The following is a 27,828-nucleotide window of genomic DNA, read 5'->3' on the forward strand; positions in this document are numbered from 1 at the left end:
TAAGATATGAGGTGTGTAAGGTTTTAGGGCTAAGATATGATGTGTGTAAGGTTTTAGGACTAATGTATGAGGTGTGTAAGGTTTTATGACTAAAATGTGAGGTGTGTAAGGTTTTAGGGCTAAGATATGAGGTGTGTAAGGTTTCAGGGCTAAAATTTGAGGTGTGTAAGGTTTTAGGGCTAAGATATGATGTGTGTAAGGTTTTGTGACTAAAATGTGAGGTGTGTAAGGTTTTATGACTTAAATGTGAGGTGTGTAAGGTTTCAGGGCTAAGATATGATGTGTGTAAGGTTTTGTGACTAAAATGTGAGGTGTGTAAGGTTTTATGACTTAAATGAGATGTGTGTAAGGTTTTAGGGCTAAGATATGATGTGTGTAAGGTTTTAGGGCTAAGGTATGATGTGTGTAAGGTTTTAGGGCTAAGATTTGAGGTGTGTAAGGTTTTAGGGCTAAGATTTGAGGTGTGTAAGGTTTTAGGGCTAAGATATGATGTGTGTAAGGTTTTGTGACTAAAATGTGAGGTGTGTAAGGTTTTATGACTAAAATGTGAGGTGTGTAAGGTTTTAGGGCTAAGATATGAGGTGTGTAAGGTTTTAGGGCTAAAATTTGAGGTGTGTAAGGTTTTAGGGCTAAGATATGATGTGTGTAAGGTTTTGTGACTAAAATGTGAGGTGTGTAAGGTTTTATGACTAAAATGTGATGTGTGTAAGGTTTTAGGACTAAAATATGAGGTGTGTAAGGTTTTATGACTAAAATGTGAGGTGTGTAAGGTTTTAGGGCTAAGATATGATGTGTGTAAGGTTTTATGACTTAAATGAGATGTGTGTAAGGTTTTAGGGCTAAGATATGATGTGTGTAAGGTTTTAGGGCTAAGGTATGATGTGTGTAAGGTTTTAGGGCTAAGATTTGAGGTGTGTAAGGTTTTAGGGCTAAGGTATGATGTGTGTAAGGTTTTAGGGCTAAGGTATGATGTGTGTAAGGTTTTAGGGCTAAGATTTGAGGTGTGTAAGGTTTTAGGGCTAAGATATGATGTGTGTAAGGTTTTAGGGCTAAGGTATGATGTGTGTAAGGTTTTAGGGCTAAGATTTGAGGTGTGTAAGGTTTTAGGGCTAAGATATGATGTGTGTAAGGTTTTGTGACTAAAATGTGAGGTGTGTAAGGTTTTATGACTTAAATGAGATGTGTGTAAGGTTTTAGGGCTAAGATATGATGTGTGTAAGGTTTTAGGGCTAAGGTATGATGTGTGTAAGGTTTAGGGCTAAGATTTGAGGTGTGTAAGGTTTTAGGGCTAAGATATGATGTGTGTAAGGTTTTAGGGCTAAGGTATGATGTGTGTAAGGTTTTAGGGCTAAGATTTGAGGTGTGTAAGGTTTTAGGGCTAAGATATGAGGTGTGTAAGGTTTTGTGACTAAAATGTGAGGTGTGTAAGGTTTTAGGGCTAAGATGTGAGGTGTGTAAGGTTTCAGGGCTAAGATTTGAGGTGTGTAAGGTTTTAGGGCTAAGATATGAGGTGTGTAAGGTTTTGTGACTAAAATGTGAGGTGTGTAAGGTTTTATGACTTAAATGTGAGGTGTGTAAGGTTTCAGGGCTAAGATTTGAGGTGTGTAAGGTTTTAGTGCTAAGATATGAGGTGTGTAAGGTTTTATGACTTAAATGTGAGGTGTGTAAGGTTTTATGACTAAAATGTGAGGTGTGTAAGGTTTTAGGGCTAAGATATGATGTGTGTAAGGTTTTAGGGCTAAGATATGATGTGTGTAAGGTTTTAGGGCTAAGATATGATGTGTGTAAGGTTTTAGGGCTAAGATATGATGTGTGTAAGGTTTTAGGGCTAAGATTTGAGGTGTGTAAGGTTTTAGGTCTGAGAAAGAATACTGTTTGCTGCAGGCTTCCACAGCACTTTCAGCAGTGTAACATATTTTGAGGTATAATAGAGGTCTGTCTGTTCATCTATCAAATTATAATGAAAGGAAGTAAAGTATTGTTCTCAAATTTGATAGGTATGTTACTCATACCATCTTTATCTTCTGTGCAATGTTTTAGTCTAATCGGATTGAAAATGACTGGTCAGTCTCACTTCCTGGATTTGGACAACGAGGAAAATTGTTGCTAGTTAATAAACATTTTGTGATAACATTTTGAAGCAAAGTTGTTCATATATACACAAGGAGTAGGGGTCAAGTTCATAGATTCAAAGGTCACTTTTTGTTATTTTGCATCTTTTATGCCGAACATGATATTCCCTATTACTCTAAAGTTAAGATATTAACTAGAGACTCAACTGCCATCTTTGTATATGGACGGGGTCTTGATTGCGGTACACTGGTGTGTCAATCATTAATTCTAAAAGAGGTTAGAATGGACTATTCATGTAAATATTGTACAGTTAGTGTAGTGATATGTAATCGGATATAAATTTTATATCCATATGTATAATGGGGTCAAGATACATTATTTATACATAAATATACCATATGTCCCTAGTTATGCTATGTTCTGTGTTGATATTATGCATTTTTGTTTGTGTTTTTGTGGACATTTGTCACCATCCTAAAGATGTAAATATTTTTGTTCAAAATTGAAATAGGCCTAACTTGTTTATGAATATTAAATAAAAAAGTGTTTCATGTTTGATTCTTTCGTTATCAATTGTACCAAAGGTTTTGGAGTTGTTCCAGCCGAACAAGTTCAAAAGTTATAACTTGAATTAAAAAAAATAATCTAAATTTTAAAAGATGAAAACTATCTTATATTATTAGATCATTGAAGCATTAATCTTTTTATGGAATCTATGGTCTATATTTAGGCAATAGTTGACAATTCCATATTGTTCTTAACAACAACAAACCACATTAGATGTTTTTTCTGACAGATTTTATTTTTTTTGCATTTTTTGTTTAATTACAAAACTTGTTATTTTTCAGCACTTCTTGCTAAAAATTCAAATTACCTCAACTACACTAAAATGTAAAATTTATAATAAAAATATCCACTCTTGAATGCTTGTTATTTTCATCAGAGTGATCCTTGAAAGGCGATTTAAGTTAAAATTATGTATCAAATTTCACCTGCAGTAACGCACTAAAAATTAGAGTATAAATTCCATGAACAATAGAAGTCTAATTTTTGTCACATTTTCTATTTGGCAACTTGCTACAAAAACATTACGATATTTCAAGGAAACTGAAACGAGAACAAAATCCTTAATACTTATAGTTCCATTATTTAATGACATACAATGTTTATGTTTTATATTTATGTTACTAACGATGATTTAACTAATAAAGTATTTTTGGATCGGTTCAAACGTTTGCCAGGCATATTTATACAAACGATAAATAAGTTTATTTAGGCTTTATGAGAGTGTTAAGAAACTCATTCGCTCTTTTAAAAAGTTATTTAACGAAAGCTATTCTAGATATATATTCACGATGCATTTCTAATTTTGTTCGTCATCACCAAATTACAAACAGAAGGAGGTAGATTAAGCTTTTATTTACACTTCATTCTACAGAAGATGACTTACTTTCATGTTGATTTTTCTTCTTCATATCTTTTTATCTTCTTGTTCATTACAGAAAATGTTCATAATAAAAAAAACCAGGATAATTTGTTTAATACTTGGTTTTATATAACATTTCGAACATCACCTTGATTTTAATTTGTATTAAGTCGGCTAGCACCCGTTAAGTTTTAGCTTGGGTTATTATCAATGCTTGTTTCTTGTCAGACCTAATTAAGGTTACAGTGGTAATCCACTGTTCGACAATGCACGTGTATGATGTTATATAGGTTACGTTTTGTGTATAAACACTATTGTGAAGTATTGTGCATTATTCTATACGTATCATATTGTATTGTTGAGATAGTTATGAGCCGTAAGGCTTACATAAACTGAACATAAAAATATTCAAGATGGCGTCCAAGGTGACATTCATCAATACAAAAAAAAGATGGCGGACAAAACAGCGTCAAATAAAAAGAAAACAAGTATTAAAAAAGACAAGTCAATGTAGTTTGAATGTCAAATACAAGGTTGAAGTATGACGGATGTAACGCAGATTAATATTTCAAAAGTAATCTTTGATACTTGCTAAATTCAAGATGGCGGACCAAAATGACGACAAAATCTAAGATAAATCATTTATTATAGTCTCGATGCCAACTACATTTAAAGGAGTTTTTTTCTCTACTTAATATTATCTTTTGGCATGTATATAAATTATTATATATTATAAAGATCCAGATATGTGAAGCACACATTCTTGCGTATTTGCAAGCATTCAAAATAGCGCTTGGCGTCTAAGATGCCCACTGGAAACATATCATTGTTAAATACTTTAACATTCACAGCAAATACAAAAGATTAACTTTTTACATTTGTACTATATTATCTCTATGTAGAGTATTCATAAACGTTCTCATTATTCAAAATTTCAAGATGGCGGACACAAATATGGTCGGCAGTAGCTGTCATATTCGTTCAAGATGGTCGCTATATATTTTGGAAATTTTCATAGTTTCTTCAAAACGCAGATACAAGCCAACAGCACAACTGAATTTATCTCAACTGATTCTATTGGGGATTCAATTGCTAAAGTAATACGAAGTATATATATTGTACATCGATACAAATAAATAAAGATGGAGGATAAAATAGCAAATGGTCTAAAATGATTTCATAGTTATCCTTACTTTCTAATGGAAGTAATGTCATGCAGGTTGAATGTCCAATGCAAAGTTTGATCAATATAGGAACAGAATTATTCAACATATAATTTCAAATAATCTTTGAAAATTACTTAATTCAAGATGGGGGACCAAAATGGCCTCTTTGGGTTTTTTTTTTTTAAATAAATCATCTATTATAGCATGGACGCCAATAAGCGAATTTTGTTCTGACCAATAAAGTTTTTCTCTCAGCTGAATAATGACTTTTGGTATGTGTTTTATAATATCCTGATGGGTGTTGAGCTTACACCCTTTAACATTTTGAAATATTGGTGTCAAAATGGCCACTGAAATGCTAAAATTATAATAACGTCTCTCTAACATTCGTTATTTTTACCACGTCTTAACCTTTCGGTACTTTCCCCACGTCTCTTTAGCCATCATTGCAAATCCCACGGTCTCTCTAACTATTCAATATTTTTCACACGTCTATCTAACCTTCGTTACTTTTCACATGTCTCTCTAACCCTTCGTCACTTTCCCCACGTCTCTCTAGCCTTCATTGCGTTTCCCACGGTCTCTCTAACCATTCAATATTTGTCACACGTCTGTCTAACCTTCGTTACTTTTCCCACGTCTCTCTAACCCTTGGCTACTTTCCCCACATCTCTCTAACCCTTGGTTACATTACCCACGTCTCTCTAACCTTCGTTACTTTTCACATTTCTCTAAAACCCTTCGTTACTTTTCCCACGTCTCTAACCATCATTTATTTTCCTATGTCTCTTTAAACTTTGTTACTTTCCTCACGTCTCTCTAACCTTCATTACTTTTCACATTTTTCTCTAATCTTCGTTACTTTTCCAACATCTCTCTAACCCTTGGTTACTTTCCCCACATCTCTCTAACCTTTGGTTACTTTCCCCACATCTCTCTAACCCTTGGTTACTTTCCCCACATCTCTCTAACCCTTGGTTACTTTTCATACGTCTCTCTAACCCTTCGTCACTTCCCCACGCCTCTCTAGCCTTCATAGCGTTTCCCACATTTTCTCTAACCATTCAATATTTGTCACACGTCTCTCTAACCTTCGTTACTTTTCCAATGTCTCTCTAACCCTTGGTTACTTTCCCAATATCTCTCTAACCCTTGGTTACATTACCCACGTCTCTCTAACCTTCGTTATTTTTCACATGTCTCTCTAACCCTTCGTTACTTTTCCCACGTCTCTCTAGCCTTCATTGCGTTTCCCACAGTCTCTCTAACCATTCAATATTTGTCACACGTCCCTCTAACCTTCATTACTTTTCCCACGTCTCTCTAACCTTCATTAATTTTCCTACTTCTTTGTAAACTTCGTAACATTCCTCACGTCTTTCTAACATTCGTTACTTTTCACATTTTCTCTAATCTTCGTTACTTTTCCCACGTCTCTCTAACCCTTGGTTACTTTCCCCACATCTCTCTAACCCTTGCTTAATTTTCATACGTCTCTCTAACCCTTGGTTACTTTTCACATGTCTCTCTAACCCTTCGTTACTTTCCCCACGTCTCTCTAGCCTTCATAGCGTTTCCCACGGTCTCTCTAACCATCAATATTTGTCACACGTCTCTCTAACCTTCGTTACTTTTCCCACGTCTCTCTAACCCTTGGTTACTTTCCCCATATCTCTCTAACCCTTGGTTACATTACCCACGTCTCTCTAACCTTCGTTACTATTCACATGTCTCTCTAACCCTTCGTTATTTTCCCCACGTCCCTCTAGCCTTCATTGCGTTTCCCACGGTCTCTCTAACCATTCAATATTTGTCACACGTCTCTAACTTTCGTTACTTTTCCCACGTCTCTCTAACCTTCATTAATTTTCCTACGTCTCTCTAACCTTCGTTACTTTTCACATTTTTCTCTAATTTTCGTTACATTTCCCATGTCTCTCTAACATTCGTTAGTTTTCCCACATCTCTCTTACTTTGCGTTACTTTACCCATGTCTCTCTAATCCTTAGTTACTTTTCCCATGTCTCTCTATTCCTTAGTTTCCCCACATCTCTCTAACCTTTGGGTACTTTCCCCACATCTCTCTAACCCTTGGTTACTTTCCCCACGTCTCTCTAACCTTCTAAAACCCTTCGTTACTTTTCCCACGTCTCTCTAGCCTTCATTGCGTTTCCCACGGTCTCACTAACCATTCAATATTTGTCACACGTCTCTCTAATATTCGTTACTTTTCTCACGTCTCTCTAACCTTCATTAATTTTCCTACGTCTCTTTAAACTTCGTTACTTTCCTCACGTCTCTCTAACCTTCGTTACTTTTCACATTTTTCTAACCTTCGTTACTTTTCACATTTTTCTCTAATCTTCGTTACTTTTCCCACGTCTCTCTAACCCTTGGTTACTTTCCCCACATCTCTCTAACCTTTGGTTACTTTTCATACGTCTCTCTAACCCTTGGTTACTTTCTTAACGTCTCTCTAGCCTTCATAGCGTTTCCACATTCTCTCTAACCATTCAATATTTGTCACACGTCTCTCTAATCTTCGTTACTTTTCCCATGTCTCTCTAACCCTTGGCTACTTTCCCCACATCTTTCTTACCCTTGGTTACATTACCCACGTCTCTCTAACCTTCGTTACTTTTCACATGTCTCTCTAACCCTTCGTTATTTTTCCCACGTCTCTCTAGCCTTCATTGCGTTTCCCACGGTCTCTCTAACCATTCAATATTTGTCACACGTCTCTCTAACCTTCGTTACTTTTCCCACGTCTCTCTAACTTTCATTAATTTTCCTACGTCTCTTTAAACTTCGTTACTTTCCTCACGTCTCTCTAACCTTCGTTACTTTCCTCACGTCTCTCTAACCTTCGTTACTTTTCACATTTTTCTCTAATCTTCGTTAATTTTTCCACGTCTCTCTAACCATTCAATATTTGTCACACGTCTCTCTAACCTTCGTTACTTTTCCCACGTCTCTCTAACCCTTGGTTACTTTCCCATGTCTCTCTAACCCTTGGTTACTTTCCCCACATCTCTCTAACCCTTGGTTACTTTTCATATGTCTCTCTTACCCTTCGTTACTTTCCCCACGTCTCTCTAGCCTTCATTGCGTTTCCCACGGTCTCTCTAACCATTCAATATTTGTCACACGTCTCTCTAACCTTCTTTACTTTCCCCGCGTCTCTCTAGCGTTTGTTACTTTATCCACGTCTCTCTAACCTTCGTTACTTTTCCCAGATCTCTCTAACCTTTTTCACTTTTCCTACGTCTCTCTTACCTTTGTTACTTTTCCCATGTCTCTCTAACCCTTCGTAACTTTCCCCACGTCTCTCTGACCTTCGTCACTTTTCCTACTTCTTTTTAATCTTTCGTTACATTCCCAACGTCTCTTTAACGTTTGTTACTTTTCACACGTCTCTCTAACCCTTCGTTACTTTTCCAACATCTCTCTAACCATCGGCACTTTTCCTATATATTCCATCCCTTCGTTACTTTTCCCACGTCTTCCTAAACCTTCGTTACTTCTTCTATTTCTCTCTTATCTTCGTTACTTTTCCCACGTCTCTCTAACGTATGTTACTTTCCCCACGTCTACCTAACCCTTCGTTACTTTTCCCCATGTCTCTCTAACATTCGTTGCTTTCCCAACGTCTCTGCAATCTTCAATATTTTTCCCACGTCTCTCTAACCCTTCGTTACTTTCCCCGCATATCTCTAACATTCATTACTTTTCCCACATCTCTCTTACTTTGCTTTACTTTTCCCATGTCTCTCTAATCCTTAGTTATTTTTCCCATGTCTCTCTAACCTTCGTTACTTTTCCCACGTCTCTCTCACCTTCGTAACTTTTCCCACGTCTCTCTAACGTATGTAACTTTCCCCACGTCTACCTAACCCTTCGTTACTTTTCCCATGTCTCTCAAGCCTTTATTGCGTTTCCCGCGGTCTCTCTAACCATTCGATATTTGTCACACGTCTCTCTAACCTTTGTTACTTTTCCCACGTCTCTCTAACACTTGGCTTATTTCCCCACATCTCTCTAACCCTTGGTTACATTACCCACGTCTCTCTAACCTTCGTTACTTTTCACATTTCTCTAAAACCCTTCGTTACTTTTCCCACGTCTCTCTAGCCTTCATTTCGTTTCCCACGGTCTCTCTAACCATTCAATATTTGTGTCGTTACACGTCTCTCTAACCTTCATTAATTTTCCTACGTCTCTTTAAACTTCGTTACTTTCCTCACGTCTCTCTAACCTTCGTTACTTTTCACATTTTTCTCTAATCTTCGTTAATTTTCCCACGTCTCTCTAACCATTCAATATTTGTCACACGTCTCTCTAACCTTCGTTACTTTTCCCACGTCTCTCTAACCCTTGGTTACTTTCCCATGTCTCTCTAAACCTTGGTTACTTTCCCCACATCTCTCTAACCCTTGGTTACTTTTCATATGTCTCTCTTACCCTTCGTTACTTTCCCCACGTCTCTCTAGCCTTCATTGCGTTTCCCACGGTCTCTCTAACCATTCAATATTTGTCACACGTCTCTCTAACCTTCTTTACTTTCCCCGCGTCTCTCTAACGTTTGTTACTTTATCCACGTCTCTCTAACCTTCGTTACTTTTCCCACGTCTCTCTAACCCTTGGTTACTTTCCCATGTCTCTCTAAACTTGGTTACTTTCCCCACATCTCTCTAACCCTTGGTTACTTTTCATATGTCTCTCTTACCCTTCGTTACTTTCCCCACGTCTCTCTAGCCTTCATTGCGTTTCCCACGGTCTCTCTAACCATTCAATATTTGTCACACGTCTCTCTAACCTTCTTTACTTTCCCCGCGTCTCTCTAACGTTTGTTACTTTATCCACGTCTCTCTAACCTTCGTTACTTTTCCCAGATCTCTCTAACCTTTTTCACTTTTCCTACGTCTCTCTTACCTTTGTTACTTTTCCCATGTCTCTCTAACCCTTCGTAACTTTCCCCACGTCTCTCTGACCTTCGTCACTTTTCCTACTTCTTTTTAATCTTTCGTCACTTTTCCTACTTCTTTTTAATCTTTCGTTACATTCCCAACGTCTCTTTAACGTTTGTTACTTTTCACACGTCTCTCTAACCCTTCGTTACTTTTCCAACATCTCTCTAACCATCGGCACTTTTCCTATATATTCCATCCCTTCGTTACTTTTCCCACGTCTTCCTAAACCTTCGTTACTTCTTCTATTTCTCTCTTATCTTCGTTACTTTTCCCACGTCTCTCTAACGTATATTACTTTCCCCACGTCTACCTAACCCTTCGTTACTTTTCCCCATGTCTCTCTAACATTCGTTGCTTTCCCAACGTCTCTGCAATCTTCAATATTTTTCCCACGTCTCTCTAACCCTTCGTTACTTTCCCCGCATATCTCTAACATTCATTACTTTTCCCACATCTCTCTTACTTTGCTTTACTTTTCCCATGTCTCTCTAATCCTTCGTTACTTTTCCCATGTCTCTCTCACCTTCGTTACTTTCCCCACGTCTCTCTAACGTATGTTACTTTCCCCACGTCTACCTAACCCTTCGTTATTTTTTCCCATGTCTCTCTAGCCTTCATTGCGTTTCCCACGGTCTCTCTAACCATTCAATATTTGTCATACGTCTCCCTAACCTTCGTTACTTTTCCCACGTCTCTCTAACCCTTGGCTACTTTCCCCACATCTTTCTATCCCTTGGTTAAATTACCCACGTCTCTCTAACCTTCGTTACTTTTCACATTTCTCTAAAACCCTTCGTTAGATTTCCCAGTTCTCTCTAGCCTTCATTGCGTTTCCCACGATCTCTCTAACCATTAAATATTTGTCACACGTCTCTTTAACCTTCGTTACTTTTCCACGTCTCTCTAACCTTCGTTACTTTTCCAATGTCTCTCTAACCCTTGGCTTCTTTCCCCACATCTCTCTTACCCTTGGTTACATTACCCACGTCTCTCTAAACTTCGTTACTTTTTCCATGTCTCTCTAGCCTTCATTGCGTTTCCCACATCTCTCTTACTTTGCTTTACTTTTCCCACGTCTCTCTCACCTTCGTTACTTTCCCCACGTCTCTCTAACGTATGTTACTTTCCCCACGTCTACCTAACCCTTCGTTATTTTTTCCCATGTCTCTCTAGCCTTCATTGCGTTTCCCACAGTCTCTCTAACCATTCAATATTTGTTACTTTAGACATTTTTCTCTAATCTTCGTTACTTTTCCCACGTCTCTCTAACCCTTGGTTACTTTCCCCACATCTCTCGTTACTAACCTTCGTTACTTTTCACATGTCTCTCTAACCCTTCGTAACTTTCCCCACGTCTCTCTAGCCTTCATTGCGTTTCCCACGGTCTCTCTAACCATTCAATATTTGTCACACTTTCCGTCACTTTTCCTATGTCTCTCCTAGGTCTTCCTAAACCTTCGTTACTTCTTCTTTGTCTCTCTTATCTTCGTTACTTTTCCCACGTCTCTCTAACGTATATTACTTTCCCCACGTCTACCTAACGCTTCGTTACTTTTCTCCATGTCTCTCTAACATTTGTTGCCTTCCCAACGTCTCTGCAATCTTTAATATTTTTCCCACGTCTCTCTAACCCTTCGTTACTTTCCCCACATATCTCTAACCTTCGTTACATTTCCCATGTCTCTCTAACATTCGCTACTTTTCCCACATCTCTCTTACTCTGCGTTACTCTTCCCATGTCTCTATTCCTTAGTTACTTTTCCCATGTCTCTCTAATCCTTAGATACTTTTCCCATGTCTCTCTAACCTTCGTTACTTTTCCCACGTCTCTCTAACGTATATTACTTTCCCCACGTCTACCTAACCCTTCGTTACTTTTTCCCATGTCTCTCTAACATTTGTTGCTTTCCCAAAGTCTCTGCAATCTTCAATATTTTCCCCACGTCTCTATAACCATTCGGTACCTTTTGTTATGTCTCTCTAACCATTCAATATTTGTCACACATATCTCTAACCTTCGTTACATTTCCCATGTCTCTCTAATCGTTAGTTACTTTTCCAATGTCTAAGTAACCTTCGTTACTTTTCACATGTCTCTCTAACCTTCGTTACTTTTCCTAGGTCTCTCACCTTCGTTAGTTTTCACATGTCTTTGTAACCCTTCGTGACTTCCCCCTCGTCTCTCGAACCCTTCGTTGCTTTTCCCATGTCTCTCTAAACCTTCGTTACTTTCCCCCTCCCCAACTCCTGTCGTATTTGCTTGCCTTCTGTATCGCTGTAATTCCGGCCTGGAGTAGACAGGAATGGTCTGATACGGCTTCACCGGGAATTGATATAAAGACCTACGGAGATCTGGTGACACGGTAGAATGAAAGGTCGATACTAAACTTAATATGTGTTATACGCATCTATTGACTGTAAACGTGGTATCAGAAATCATTTCAGAGTTTATGTTTTAGCTTTTCAAAAGAAGCCTTACCAATACAACTCTTTCCTTTTTTCTTTCTGCAATCAATAAAACTCAAATGCTTTAATGGGCTTGTATGTCTATAAAGAATATATTTTAAAGATATTTAACTCGATATTCACCAATTATAGTGAATTCAAACTATAATAACATTCCTAGAAAATGAATGACGCTGTCAAAAAGGATTTGCGATTTAGTAAAACCAAACTTGACATGGTTGGCAAGCTCTCTTTATGCTATTTTCATATATGTGAGAAGACTTTGGAAAAGTGTTATGGTCAACAGCAAGATTCAATCAGCAAACGACACGTTTTCCTTGCATTGGTAACACTTGTTCAGCGCCTGTTGATATGTCATATGGATAATTGTCCATCAGAAAGTCACGCTTTGATGACGTAACGTATTTTACATAGGTTCGTGTCGTCTATGAGACCGTCTAATTAATCTATTGATTGTTTTGCAACTTTCCAGGATTACGAATGCCAATCTAGATTTTGCTTATTTATTTTGTCTGTATAAATATGGATTCAGTTTTTGGTATGCCTACGGTAAACACTATAAAGGAACACTGCAAGAATATAAAAGACGTTTTCTATAAAACATCGCGTATTTTAAAAATAATATGATCCTATTTTGAGAAGACGAACGCAAAACTCTGTGTTGTTACTTAGAAGAGACAGTATTTATTACCAAACGCTATCAATCAATTCTCAACCACTTATTTAAATTAAAACCTCATGGAATTGTATTCCGTCTGTATCTATTGACAAGTGAATAAACGAAATTACCAGAGTTTATTTGGACATCAAGCTTTCATTTTCACAGTAAAATTATTTCTATGTGAGAGTGCCGCCGTGTCGTCTTACAGCAGTGGAGTAGCATGTCTCTGTTGGTGCCGGGTTGAACGTGAACAGCTCTCCGACAGCGGCGATAACCAAACACAGACAGATCTAAGGCTTATACCATCGAATCACTGTCTGCTTTGCATAATTAAAAATTACAAACACTATTTTTCGTTCTGCTTTTGTCCTTATTGTAGAATGTCAGCGATGGATATATACTTTTTGGTATGGGTGGATGTTTGCGTGGGAGCGCGGCCACTGCAGCTGACATCCTCACTAAGACACCTAGTCATATTGATACAGTCATAGACATATTGTTTTATATCCAACAGTCTAAGACATAAACAATAACATCAACTACTATGTTATGGGAATTGTGAGTGTCTCGTCAAGTGATCAGAACTCATATTCTTCTCCCCAATCATAATCAAACTAAACAGAGATAATAGAAACGTTGAGTGATTTTTCTTTTTCAGAGAGAAGAATACACATAAGAAAACATGAAATAGAGATAACTGGTACAATCTCATTTTGTTATTAGGATAAATTACATTATTATCTACATTTAGTTATCAGCCCCACTCACCCTAAGTCACACTATATATTGGTTATGAAGAAGTACATGTCGGGCTGAAGTGGCCGGGGGTATTGTCTAGCTTCCTTTTTAAACGTCTCTTTCAGTTCACCATTCACATTGGTAAGACTTCATCGTATTGGTCAGACTCAAGGAACCGATTGACCATCAAACAGGACTGGTCAATTACATCAGCAACTAGACACAAACAAGTCAAATTGCAACGAGACCACATGAATGATAAACCACATCATATATTGGTGTATATTACTCAAACCATCTAACTTAACACTACCCAAATTAGTAAACTTTTAGAAGACATTTAATAAAATTTTCTAACATATGCTTGATTCTAGATTTTTCTTTTAACATTCAATTTTAATTTCCTGAGCTGTTTACTTGTCAGCAATGCATGTATTTATAGATAGAGAGCTTTAAAGCATACCCGGTCCAGCCTAGTGTTTCAGCAAGTTTGAATACGCAAAATAGTACGCCACCTAAATTTGATTTGATTAATAAATTTCTAGACATGACAAAAAAATGTATGAACTAATTTAAGGGTTTACGTCACATATCTGTCAAAAATATCCCATTCAGCAATTGTTTTCCGTTTTTAGGGTTGTCACAAAATATCGTTCCAGGATTTTTTTTTTTCATTTTTAATGATATGAGATAATAAGCAACAGGAAAGAATATGACATAGACAAATTGTCACGGTTACTGTTAGGCACCTTAAATTGTGTTCAGGACAGTTATTGTCAACTTCGATTGTTAACTGAAAATTCTGCTTTATATATATTAAAAGTGTACCAATTTGGGTAGCGTCACATTAGTGTAATTCGTAAATAAAGCTTCGTATCTATAGTACACGGACAGGTTTTGTTAATTTGAAAAGAAATAAGAAAGAGAAAAAGGAGGGGTAGACAGAGAAGTGGTATTATGTTATATATAGGCAAAGCAAAAAGATAATAATAATAATTAAAAAATGAATAAAAAAGAAATATATAAATAAAAATGTATATACTTTAGGGTAAGGAATATGAATAGAAAGTTAAAGATTAACTATTCTTCCCATTTTTTCCAGTCTTTCTCAAATTTTATTTTTGCTCTTTCTTCTTGGCTGAAAGCTATTTATTTCTGAGTATATCATAATCTTTTAGTAATTGACAAGACCATTAATACTGAGAAACTTATGGAGACATCTCATTCTATAAATATATTGTGTTATTACCAGCATAATTTCATTGTCAACTTTGATGGAAATGGAGTTGGAGGAATGTAGACCAAAAGGAGAAACGGAAAGATATGCTTTAAAGAGATGTTTGATGTTAAGATGTGGTGATTTATTCTGAACTGAAACCACTGTAACTTTATGTTCTTAGTAATACGAAATGGAATTTTGTAAATTTGAGACTAAGTTGCGTCGTCAAGATCAAAGTCTTTGTTCCACTTCACTTTAGCAGAAGGTAAAAATTCAATGTTAACTGGTACAATTGGACACTGAAGTTTTGATTGAGGAATTACAGCCGACGATAAGAACTTTTTTCCACTTAATTTTATCAGAAGGTATACATTCGTTACGTATTAAAATATTATAAAATTCTTTAGTACTTTTTCTTCTTCAGAAAAAATTCAATGTTAACTGGTACAATTGGATACTGAAGTTTTCATTGAGGAATTACAGCCGATGATAAAAACTTTTTAACAGCCGATATGATACCATGATAATGAAGAAAGTTGGTATTTACATTGGACCTGTGCAGAAGCTCATTAAAAGTGTAAAAACTTTTTGCATGACTGTCTCTAAATAGATCATTAATTGGATTTTTTTCTTCAAAAATGCTTTTATCATAAATGATCTTCGTATCCGCAGTTATATTTTTATTAAACCAAATAGGTGTTTTCATAAAAGATACCTGTGTAGTGGTGTTCTTATCAGTCATCTTGATCAGTGTATTCCATGCTTTAAAAACATCAATCCCAAATTTATTGGACTTTTTTCTGGCAAATTTGTAAATATTCATTTCCACCATTAACTAAAATATCTACATTAACCAAGCTCTTAAAAATAATTTGCCATGTAGCTGTAGTTTGAAAAAATCTTCGAATCCAACCAAGTTTTAAAGAATACAAGTAAGCTTTCAAATTATTCATTTTCAGGCCACCATTCAAAACATAAAAATCTTTAACAATTACATTTTTTTTCTTTATCAGCCTTGCTTTTCCATAAAACCCCAAATATAGTGGTATTCCATTTTCAGATAAATGAATCATGAGGATTTGGCAATGTCATAAGCAAATGATTAAATTGTGAAACCAAGTTTTACCTAATTATGTATAGTATGGGTAATCCCTACCCAAAGCAGCCTTTTCCCTCATTTCACATATGTTTAATGTTTTACGCTTTCTGCTCCCGCTTCTCTCCTACCTTACTTAGACAGTGACTGTGTTTGTCCAGGTTATGGACCTGTGCATAGTACATTTTAGTTTCAAGCTTATTTCATGTTTGTCTTATTGTGACATCACAATTCTATATGACGCTTGATGAATTGTGGTGTCCGAATTTCTAGCAATCGCAGTTATAGACAAAATGTGATATGAGGGATATTTCATATGTTGTGTGTGAAGAATAGGGATATATTCTACCCTCGCATTAATTTAATCAAGTAAACTCCTTGGCAGAGCCTGGGAACTTACCTAATCAAGTGTGATGCTAGAATAAACATATCCGTCATTTAATAATAAGTGTCCTCGTTGAATATATATTGTCGTTATTAATGCCAACGATACCAATGCTTCATAACCGTAGAAATAACAAAATACCCATAGTCATGTGATCTTCTAACACCATGTTGTCCATTGGCATGTAATCTTCTTTTTAAAACAATGTTCGACAATGTTCACGGTCTTGAAATAGATCTCCTGAAATAACATTGTCCATATTAAAGTAGGTTTTTAAAACATGGTAATAATCCATATTTGATACGCAGTGGTCTGTAGAGATTGCGTTTGTAGCAATGGCAGTCATCTGTTTGGTTGATGATTACACCCGGTGGTACAGTCGGGCGCGTTCGACTCGTTATATAAATATTTGTATACAGTTTGTGGCGAAAAGTATAGTGTGGATATCAATATACATTTTGTTTGGAGCATGTTCAAGACATTTCGGTCCTGTACCAGTTCTATCACATAGTATACATTTTGTTATTTATGTGTACATTCCAAATATCGTACGGAATTGGTAAATCGTACCAAGTCTAACTACATTTTAAAATAATGACTATAGGTAATCAATTTGAAAACAAATATTTTACTGATAAATTCAAGATCTATCAACTTACTTTTTGAATTTCTTATGTTTCTCTAGTTTTCTCATGGAGAACCAGTTGCCTTAATAGAGACCGTATTATGTACCTTTTTTGAAACTTCGATTTTTTTACGACAATGGCGTATATATTTATATCTGAACACGGAAAACATCTTCATAAATGCAAGATAGTTTTTGAACCGTTTGATCTATTCTTAAGAAAGCATTTTATTTTTTACCCTTATTCAAAAATAAGTTGTTTTTGACCTTTGTAATGGAACCTGTACAAGTTTCATTGTGTAACTTTTATAAGTACAGCCACAACAGACTAGGGGAATGTTGAAAGTTAACAAAGATATCTTAATCAAAATAAATGTATGTACGCGAATCGATTTTGATATTGAATAATAATGTATCCGCAAAAGAAAGTTTTTTACACTATTCATTGGAAATCATACCCCAGCGTGTATTGAATGTTGAACGGAAAATATGACGATTTGGATGTGTAAGTAAAATCGGGGAGCTTTCATTAAGCTCAGAATGGTTAATGTCTGCTATGCCAAGAGGGAGGGGCCGGAGGCATGAAAGATTAAACCATTCCAATAGTGTTGTGTTTTAATTCCAGTTTTATTGCAATACTAATGGTTTCTTCCCATTCATATGTCATAATTACTGGACATTCATTATTGTTAGATAACTGGAAGTTTGTTTTCTAACAAACATTCGCTGGTGTTAGGATCTGACTCAATGTGTGTCAAACATCAGTTTGACTTAACAATAGAACAGTATGAAAAGCCTGATAATTAGCCGCCATTACTCCTCTGTAGTATCCATCTGGGAGTCCACCTCAGTCGCTCGCTATAACAGGTCATCAATTATACATCTCAGTCATTACGGTGTCCAGTGATTGTGTATATTGAATTGGTTATCACTGACAAATGACGAAAAACAATCTCTGAATCATAATTTGAATGAAGATGCATAATTGTGACACCATCTCTCCCGTTTGATTTCCACGACCTGTAAACTCTCACACTCCGATTTCTGGCCCAGACACAACCATCATCTCCTATCACGAGCGTTTAATGAAATAAAGGAAATTGATTAAATTCGTTACCCAAAGCAAATGCAATCAGTATAAATGCCTTAATGATTGTTCGCTGTAACTATTTTAGAGATAACAAAGTTAAATTTCTGAATATTACGTGTTAATTTAATATGAATTTAGCGGTTTCATGAAGGAGAAGATTGAGAGTCAGATTATCAGATAAAAAAATATGTTTGTGTTCACTGATGTTTGGACGCTGAAAATACAAGCAGATATAAAATGAAAATAATATGTGTAAATGATATGCAAACATTAATTTGTCATACTTTCGTAATACATGTAATAATAATTTGCGTGTGTAATACGTTTTGTGATGCTGTTGGGTGTGAGTTCTGGTCTGGATTTCTGATGAAATATCAATACTGACTGATTGTGATGTGTCTAACCTCGGGACTCCTTACTCACACTGGCCTTTCTATGTACAATTGTTATTATACTGTGGTTCTGATGAGAAAACAAAGCAAGCAATAACTGTGTAAATAGCTTTTGTTATTGATAATAAATATTCATTGTCGGGGAGACAATTAAAAATACCCGTGTCTACATGTATAGCATACCACTATCTCCGATACTCCAGCATTAACTTGAATACTGCGAAGCGGTTTATGATGTGAGAAAATTGTACGCCCAGTGTATTCTTAACATACCATATTCAGCTTTATCCTGATCATTTAGCCTATTATTTCACTGTCATAAACTCTTTCCTCTTAGAAATTATTACCCTGCCGTATCAACGTTCAAATTCGACGTCATAAACGACGACGTCATTTCCTACGTTATGGACTGATCACATATTTTTTTTAACATTACGAAAATGGAAGAAGAAACATTTCACGTTTACATAGTAAACATTAAGATATTAAATTTGATTGTTTTTTAAAGTTTTTTCAAGAGTGCTCTTTTAGACCCTAATACTTGAAACCAAGTGCAAGATGACCTGGCTGTAATACAAGTAATGTTACGTAAAATACCCAGAATGATACCACTAATATTTCATTTCCTGTTGGCAAATCGCCTTTAAATCAAGATAATGAAAATATGACTCAGAAGATAGAATAAACTTTGGCATTAATTTCGCTAATTAGGCAATTATGTAGAAATTATCACCGTTAATGATGAAGGATTAAAAACTAAAGTTAAAGAAATGAAGAATTCGAGTTACTTATCATTCAATCTTCAGTCACGGAAAATTCGTAATTTCTCGAGGGAATCTTTTTAATGAAATCACTAAAGCTACGTCATTCGTTTTCTTTATATGATGATAATTTAAATTCTAAAAAAGATAAAAGTGTTCTTTTCCATGAAGATTAAATTATCACGATTTAAAGGTAAGTTGTAACATTGGGATCGTTCTGAGAACAGGTCGGAGACAAGTAGGTGGTCGATACGGCACAGTAGGCGGTCGGTACATATCCTTCTTCTCTACACCAATATAAACTTAAAGATTTTGATACAGAAATGGTAATGAGAGGTTAAGGTCCAGACTCTTATTTGGTCCTGGAGTGACTGTCATATTTAGTATGTATTTCTTTGATGTTAGGAAGACTTTTCAACCTAATTGTAAAATAAAAAATAACATCCAAAATTTTTCTTTCATCATTCTCCACTATTTAAAAAAAGAATGAATAAATAAACACTGTTTTATTTTTAACAATATTAGCTTTATTTTTATCATATTAGTTTTAAATATTAATGGTTTTTGTGGTGAATTTTGGAGATATTGAGTCCATATCAACTCCTTCATGATCGTATGGAGGATTTAACCCACACACGGTGTCCTCTGTTCCACCTACCTGTATCTTACCGAAGTGAAGAGTTTTACGTGCCGTCACGCTATATATAACGCACATTGTACTATATATAGCAATGACTTCTTATATCGGAAGTGACGTCATTGATTAAATACACATGACGTGCAGTCGATAACGCCCCACCGATCAGACGCGGGGGACGAAGTAGTTTTAATCTTAGATTCAGCACCTCTGCTACCTGTGATCTGTCATCCTGTTGATATATTTCCAAATTTTAACGGGAATCATTAAGTTGTCCTTCTGTTTTATTCCAATAGTACCTTCAATGACGCAGTTACTACTTCATCAAACAGCAGTTATTATCATCCGTTAATTATGTCACACACGTAACGCCTATTAGCCAAGATATGTAGGTTTGAAATTGGATACTGATCGAACCTCACTGCTTAACTGGTAAGGGTATTGTTGTTTTTCCAATGTCAAATCTCCTATTCCATATCTCCTTACTTTGTAAATGCTAAGTCAATGTGATTTATAGTGCGCAAATAGGTGAACGTTTGGGTTTGTCAATACTTATCTTAATTGATTAATAAAATACGTGATCACGGACAGGCACGAGTGTGCAATCATGACTTGAAGATAAATATTGATTTTCAATAGTGAAGCGTTACAACGGTTGATTTACCCATATTTCACAACCAATAACTGAACGCAGTTTTCGTAATATATGTGTATGAGGTATTTCTTTTAAGTTGTAAATATATAAATGAGTAAAGAATAAATAAAAATATATTGACATCTGCAGGTAAACAAATAAATAAATGAATAATTGCCGAAACTATTCCACAGGGAACATAAAATACAATACGTGTATACTGAAATATACTTTTCTAAATTCTTAATTAAATAATAGTGTTTTTCGAGGAAACGTTTCGCAGCTTACTTAACTCACTATATTGCTTTAAATTTTTATTGTGTTTGGCGTGATAGTTAAACTGTTTCAAACGCCTGTGAATTTCTGTAAACACGTATTGTATAACAAATGTTATTGTGTTGCTAAAAATAAAAGACAAAAGTATCAAGCATATTATGAAATCTTTGTATAATTTGATGTTCATTATTTTACCATTTTATTATAAAACTAACTTTAGTTTGCCATTATTTATTTATTTATTTATTTACTTATTTATTAAATTTCAATGATATGGAGACACACAGAGTGTACTGTAAATAAGTCGCGGAGTGGAGTCTGGTGAGAGTGCACTCAAAGTTTTGTATTATAGCTCCCGGACATAAAAATTATATTCTGTAATCCCTCAATCTAAACCCGTAAAATTTTCTGGGGGAACTATTTTTTCTATGAAATCATTGTGCGCCATTCTGTCAGCTACCACAATTGTTACGTTATGAGATGATAACATATTTTTTAGCCATTGAAAATGTTTATTACAAGCAAAATTGAAAATAATATATTCAGAGCAAAATAAAGGCTTTTATTTTTTTGCCCTTGTAATATTATTACATTTAAGCATTGACGTCATTTTTGTTTTAACTTCATCGGGTTATGAAATAAATTTTGTTTGCAAACTCTGTGAATCCGCGTAGCGGATTAACGTTTGCAAACAAAATTTATTTCATAACCCGATGAAGTTAAAAAATAGTAACATCAATGCTTATAATTATTTTTTAGACTATTTGATAATATAAAATACGTTTAAACGTACGATTCCATTGATTTTCCAATGAATATTTTTTTTATAAATCAATAAGCAACGTCGACGTCTCGATTGTGACGTCATGACAACGTCCGGTTTTCGCTGCTAAAACTGCTAAGCCTATTTTTATAAAATCGCATATGAAATGAAAACAAGATTTTATATATACAAACACACACCGCCGCAAATGACAGATCAGTGTGTTTAGACGTTCCTCATTTTTAAAATTTTCTATACATGTTTGTGTAATAGTCATCTGACCCTTACTTATAACTGTCATATCATAAGATAACCAATCCATATTATTTTGAAGCTGTTGAAATGAGCGATTTTTTAAAAACAAAATGGTTTCGTTTTCTTTTGTTGGTTTATTCGTGTAATATCTGTCAGAGTTCAATGTTCCGTTGTATGTGGTAATCTGCCCGTAAACAACAACCTACTATCTACATTTATGCAGATGTAGCATTACTCCTCATTCTTTTCGACATTAAGCATAATTTTATACACTTTTGTCAGCTATACTTCATTTGTCCTGACCATAACATATGTACACCTGTTATCTCTCAGTATCGTGTTAAAGACAACTCGATATTTATCTGATGATACTTATACAGCTGTGTAGATGTACATTGTATTCATATCGCAGTAAAAATACATTCAACTTGTTCTAGTCGTAAGGCCGTTTGTGGTTGATGAATAATATGTCATTTCCAAAGTACTTCCCTTATAACTACAATTAAAGAAAAACGCAGTAATGCGAAGAAACAAAATATTCCTTTATTCAGAATCATAATCTTTACATTGGGTTTGGACCAGTCTGACAAATCACAATTTTATCTGATCCAAGTTATATTTGGACAATATTTTTGAATATATCTGCAATATGTTTCATTTTACAACAAATTGAAGAATCAAATTGCATACTTTGCGAAAATCTTTTCATTACTTAAATTAATGTTGACCTATTGAACTCCTGGTAAAGTTGTAATTTTATGTTGTTGTGATGCATTTCATTAATCAATTGAATAATTGTTATTGAGTTTTCTTACTTTTAAAGATGTTTTAGTTCTAATGTTCCTAGTTAGGTTTTGATTCCTTAATGATATCTGTTCTTCGCTTGGCGTTGGAGTATATAGTTGGGCGACCACATGGGTACCAGTATTTTGTCCAGTATATAGTTGGGTGACCACTTGGGTACCAGTATTTTGTCCAGTATATAGTTAGGCGACCACATGGGTACCAGTATTTTGTCCAGTATATAGTGGAGTGACCACATGGGTACCAGTATGTTGTCCAGTGTCCAGTGTCCGGGCATAGGACGTAAGCCATAGACAACATGAGGCCAGAGATAACAACGATCAAGCATTCCTTACCAGCAGTATCAGTCAGAGAAGCACAAATTTCCTTATAATTTTCCTATCTTTATTCATATGCATGGCAGTGGTTTTATACCGCTAAAGATATGAAGCTACTAGTCTAAATGTCGTCTAAAGAGTATGATATATGTTTTGGATGAAAGTTTGGTGTGACCATTTTACCTAACATTTGTTGGTCACTCTTGAGAACTGCAGTTCAGTAGATATCGTCGATGTAGCCTGTGTAAGAGTATGTAAACATCCACCCGCCCTCCCTGTCTGGTGTCTGGTGGATCACACACATCATTACGTTGGATAGAATAAATACATGTGGTTAATAAACATCTAAGTATCAACAAGTATAACAAAACGATGCCACGAGAATGCAACATAGGCTATAACGACTAGTGTTAATGCTTTACACGACACACAACTCTCGTCCAATCAAGCTGCCGCACAAGGGAGACACGCCGTCACGTGATAGTCTATCAAATATCTACGATTGTATTCTTGTATTGAAGCAAGATTTAATATCAAATATAAAATAGAAAAGATAAAATAAGGAGATTTTAACAAACAGCTACATATTAAAATGCACCAAAGTCTTCCGATACATGTGTCGGAACTTTTCAATCGATTCGGGTCCAGACAATACAATGTCCATTTTGTTTTGCTTTGCATCAAAAGATAGCTTAAAGATGATTAGACAAATAAGTGGAACCGTGCCTGTCGAAACAAGCCGTTGCCTTGCCGTCTATATGTGACCACGGTGCAGCTAATCACTTAGTGTTATGGCGAGTATTAGTCTCTTCCCGTCCGGAATTACTTATTAGATTTACAATGTCGCCGATGGTTTTACTGTCCGTAAGAAATCCCCTACGAAAATTGTAATCACACAAGAGATAATCTAGAGTGTATCAACTCAAATTTAGTGTATTCCAAGCCTTCAGAACACATTGATTTTCTGTCTGAGCCTGTCGACGACACCAGTGTGATGGGTGTGGGCTGCAGAGCGTTGCTCTGACCAAGAGGAATAGATAATGATAGGGAAAAGTAGTTTTTATTACGTAATACTAACAGTCCAAAATGCTACCAAATGCAACACAGGAAGGTAAACACTGACAACAGTTAACTATGTGTTTACTGTCATCAATAAATTATCAGACTGTATGGAGATTAAGTATTGCTTTGATACTCATGCGGTATAATTTTGAATTATCAAGTACATGTATTATGTTGTAATATGTATGTTATTAACATTAATTTTAAATTATTCTGCCTGCAGTATATGAAATGAAACTATATTCATGACAAAATTTACCATGATGATTGTTATTGAGATATTTGTTTCTCGCTAAATCACTTAATGGTCGAAATAACTTTTCACTGCTTACAAATTCCCGACTGGTAATATTAATGAATATGTTCTACCTGAAGCCCTAGGTATTATTCTCTTCGTATTTATTTCTTCATAGTTGTCATAATTTTATCAATTATTATTCTATCTTGTGTAAATATTTTATCACAGGGTATTATTTGCTATTGGTTTAAATTTGCATTGGTATGTTTCTCTCAGCTCGAGTAGTGTTGACTTTAAAAGGGTTTTTTAGGGATTTATTTCTAAAGATAACACGAACTAACATTCTGGTGACACAATGGTACTGATGCTGATCGAATTACCAGCACCACTGTTCTACTACGTGTATCAGTATTTGCATATATTTAGACAATATATTTCTACATGTGTTGGAGACTGCCGGTGTGGGATGAACATAGACCTATCCTGAGATACAGGCGATAGAATGTCCTTCTATGTATCGGTATATGTTAACTGATCTGTCAAACGCTCTAATCTTTATGTAGCTTTTTCTGATCCACCACACTGATAGGATAGCCTTGTTATAATTACCACTAACCAGAACCTATGGCTATCTTTGTTTGTCTGTCTTGGGCGAACTTTAGGGTCAGGCAGTGTATCATATTGAGTGAAGTTAAGAAGTGAAGGAATGTGACAATGCAAAGGCGAATAGGAATTATAATCCAATCGTTCTCTACTACAAAGCGAATGCAGAAATTTGCCACAAGCGTACTGTAGAGAACAAAATCAAATTTAATATTATATATGAAATTATGGGAAAAGGCATATATATTCTATGTAATCATTAAAATCACAAGGCAATATCTAGTATAACCAAACTGTAACAAATTCTATTGATGTATATATATATATATATCTATTTGTATTTACATTCAGTCATTTGGACCTCCAATCACTTGTTTCCTTTATAATGAAAACATTGAGTAAATTAAGTAATAATTCATAGATTCCAATAACCCATATTACCTAGCATGTTGTACCGACGATTACGAAGTTGGAAGGACTTGGCAGATTTAGATTCACGCGAGGTTTTGCAATTCCAATAACCTTATTCCAAAATCTATTTATTCACATATTATCGAACAATTGAATTAAAATTAAAGTTACTGCTTCATATATATCATATGTACTGTTTCTATAAACTGATTATGTCATTCGTATTGTCCTTGAAGAACATAAATATCACATCACAGATACTGGAATGTGCTAACGGATGATGACGCTGTCCGCACGGCTAATTAGAATAATGTAATATTTATAAATTTATCTATTGGAATGTGTTTCTTTCAGCATTACTTGGAAGTTTATCGGTATTATGAAGTGTGGTCTAGGACAAGTCGGGATATGTTTTGTAGACAACGTAATGGAATATATATGTATACAATATCACGTCCTTCTGACCTCTCACTCTCTCTCGGTAGCAATTAAGAAATGAATATAATTATTCAAAAGATGTTTCTGTTTCCATTAGGGTGCCATAAAATAACTTGTGCGAACCCACGTGTATCATTTTGAGACTTCCTCTGTTAAAAAAAGAGATTGAATATTTAAACAAAAAGGTTTCGTTTTCGAGGTCCGCGTATTTGTGTAAGTAACAGAAAATGGACTCACCTATCCCAGACATGCCACATAATGTCATTCTAAAACTGATATTAGATAAAAATAAATTCTTAAAATCTTATGCATCTGGAAAATACATATATTACGTTATGTCAAAATGAGTTTCCTTTTTTTACAAAATAATTTTCTATATCAGGTTTCTTTTTTTAGTTCTTTTTTTTCTTTCAAAGACGGCTGGCTTCCGTTTTTGGAATGGGCGTCTTCAGTGACGTCAGACGCTGAGTCCTCCTTCCCGGAATTTGTCAAGCATATAGCTGACGTCATACCATTCTTCCTCTGGCATGCCTAACTTCCTCAACGGACGCTCGTCACCATCAAGTACTGCCTCGAACGCTTCATGGAGATTATCTGCGGCATTTTCACCCATTCCAACCATCAACTTCAAATCTTCCAGGTCCGATGCAACTACAGAAATACAGCCACATATTTAATAAATCAAAAATTAAATCATTTAGTATTCAACTACAGAAAAAGAGCCAAATATTTGATAAACTAAAAACGGAATTATATAATAGTCAACTTTAGAAATACAGCCAAATATCTAATAAATTTAAAATGGAATAATTAGCCAAATATTTAATAAATTAGAAATGGAATTATATAGTAGTCGGAGATCTTGATGCCTTTAAAACACAGATAATAAAATTTGGTAATGAATTTGTTAGTAATGCAGAAGGGTATCGTTACACGCGTTTGGGCAACATCTGACTGAGAGTGGTACTTACTCGCCAAGCTATGGGCTACTAGTTCCGGGTCTGCTCCGTCAAATAGTTTCGGGATAATCCATTTTTTGTTCTTTAGCAGAAAATCCTCTATTTCTTCTACTGAAGGTCTGTTTTCTACAAAGATTAAGTCCATTATGAAATATAATGAGGAAAAACTGTATAAAGCTAGTATATTAATAATCCGAAATAAAAGGCCAAAATAAATTCAAAGTAAAATCAAAATCATTTCTATGGAATATATATTCAGCCACTATAGGGCCTTCTTCAGTCCGAAATAACACTAACACAACGTGTTCGTCTACATGTTTGTTTACATCTCTTATGAAATAGTTCGTATTGATTCTAAAATTAGCCAAAACTAAATTACCAGACGGTTAAACCTCTTAAGTAAATATACAAGTTTGGCACTCATCTCTGCATAACTAAAAGTACAAGATGAAGACAAACATTAAAATAAATGTTCTCGTTTTTATATTTCCATTGAAATCTTGAAAAATAAAATAAACAGTGTGCTAATGAATATAATCACATTCCCTAGCAAATGGTATACTTAGCAATACAAGATTAACAATGACAAACATGGGTTGTAGTAGGCTTGTAATATGAATTATTGTTGAACGATTTTATGGTTTATGCCAGCGCCCGACGGTAGGTATCAACTATACGTTTCGCAATCTAAACTCCATTTTTATGTCATCGATAAAATGTAGTAATTCAGACAAGTAACAATTCCACTAGATCAGCCATGCTCTGCTGGCTTGTAATGAGGTAGTCAAAGTTTTATCGATTTTCTCTGCAGCATATACCGAGTTTGATCGCCCGCGCCTTCCTCGAAGGAATATTTGCGAGAGTGCTATGACACGGGCGTAATAATTAAAATTCTATGTTATCATTTCAACAGAAAAAGATAAAAATGAAATTGAAATAAAATAATAGAAAGGAAGTGTTAAAGCCACGACAAAGGTGATTCAAACTTCAGCAACGACGGGGAAATGCAACCAAATCCATAAACTTATCAAATAAATGAATTAAATAAGTAAGTTTATGCCCTTGTCTTGTTAATCATACTTACATTAAACAGTTTTTACTGTAAATCTCTACTTTGAATTTGGATTTTATATTTTATTACTCTTTTTCATAGAAAATTATGTTTAAAGCATTAAGAGAATGTTTAGACTTATGTGTGTACTTTTAAAAATTGAATTAAAATCTGAAGCGTGAAAACAAATATAAAAGATGTCTGATCAATATGATTTCAATGAGATTGCCCTTACACTTTTCCGAAATGCATTTTGAAATTTAAAACAATACATTGAAAGACATTGCATGTTTTATATGTTTTATATGTCAA

General features: G+C 35.1%; 1 protein-coding gene across 2 annotated transcripts in view; it reads right to left on the bottom strand.

Moving 5' to 3' along the window:
* Positions 1 to 22,162: 22,162 nt before the first annotated feature.
* The window catches only part of LOC138319303 (neuropeptide prohormone-4-like), a 56,629-nt gene continuing 50,963 nt past the window's right edge, over positions 22,163 to 27,828 (bottom strand). For both annotated transcript variants that reach the window (XM_069262363.1, XM_069262364.1), the window contains exons 4-5: positions 26,478 to 26,591; positions 22,163 to 26,157 (exon numbers count right to left, since the gene is read on the bottom strand). In XM_069262363.1, coding sequence (XP_069118464.1) covers positions 25,964 to 26,157; positions 26,478 to 26,591 — 308 coding nt within the window. In that variant the 3' untranslated portion in view covers positions 22,163 to 25,963. The remainder of the gene's footprint in view (positions 26,158 to 26,477; positions 26,592 to 27,828) is intronic.

The sequence above is a fragment of the Argopecten irradians genome, chromosome 3 (genome assembly GCF_041381155.1).
Source record: "Argopecten irradians isolate NY chromosome 3, Ai_NY, whole genome shotgun sequence".
NCBI lineage: Eukaryota > Metazoa > Mollusca > Bivalvia > Pectinida > Pectinidae > Argopecten > Argopecten irradians.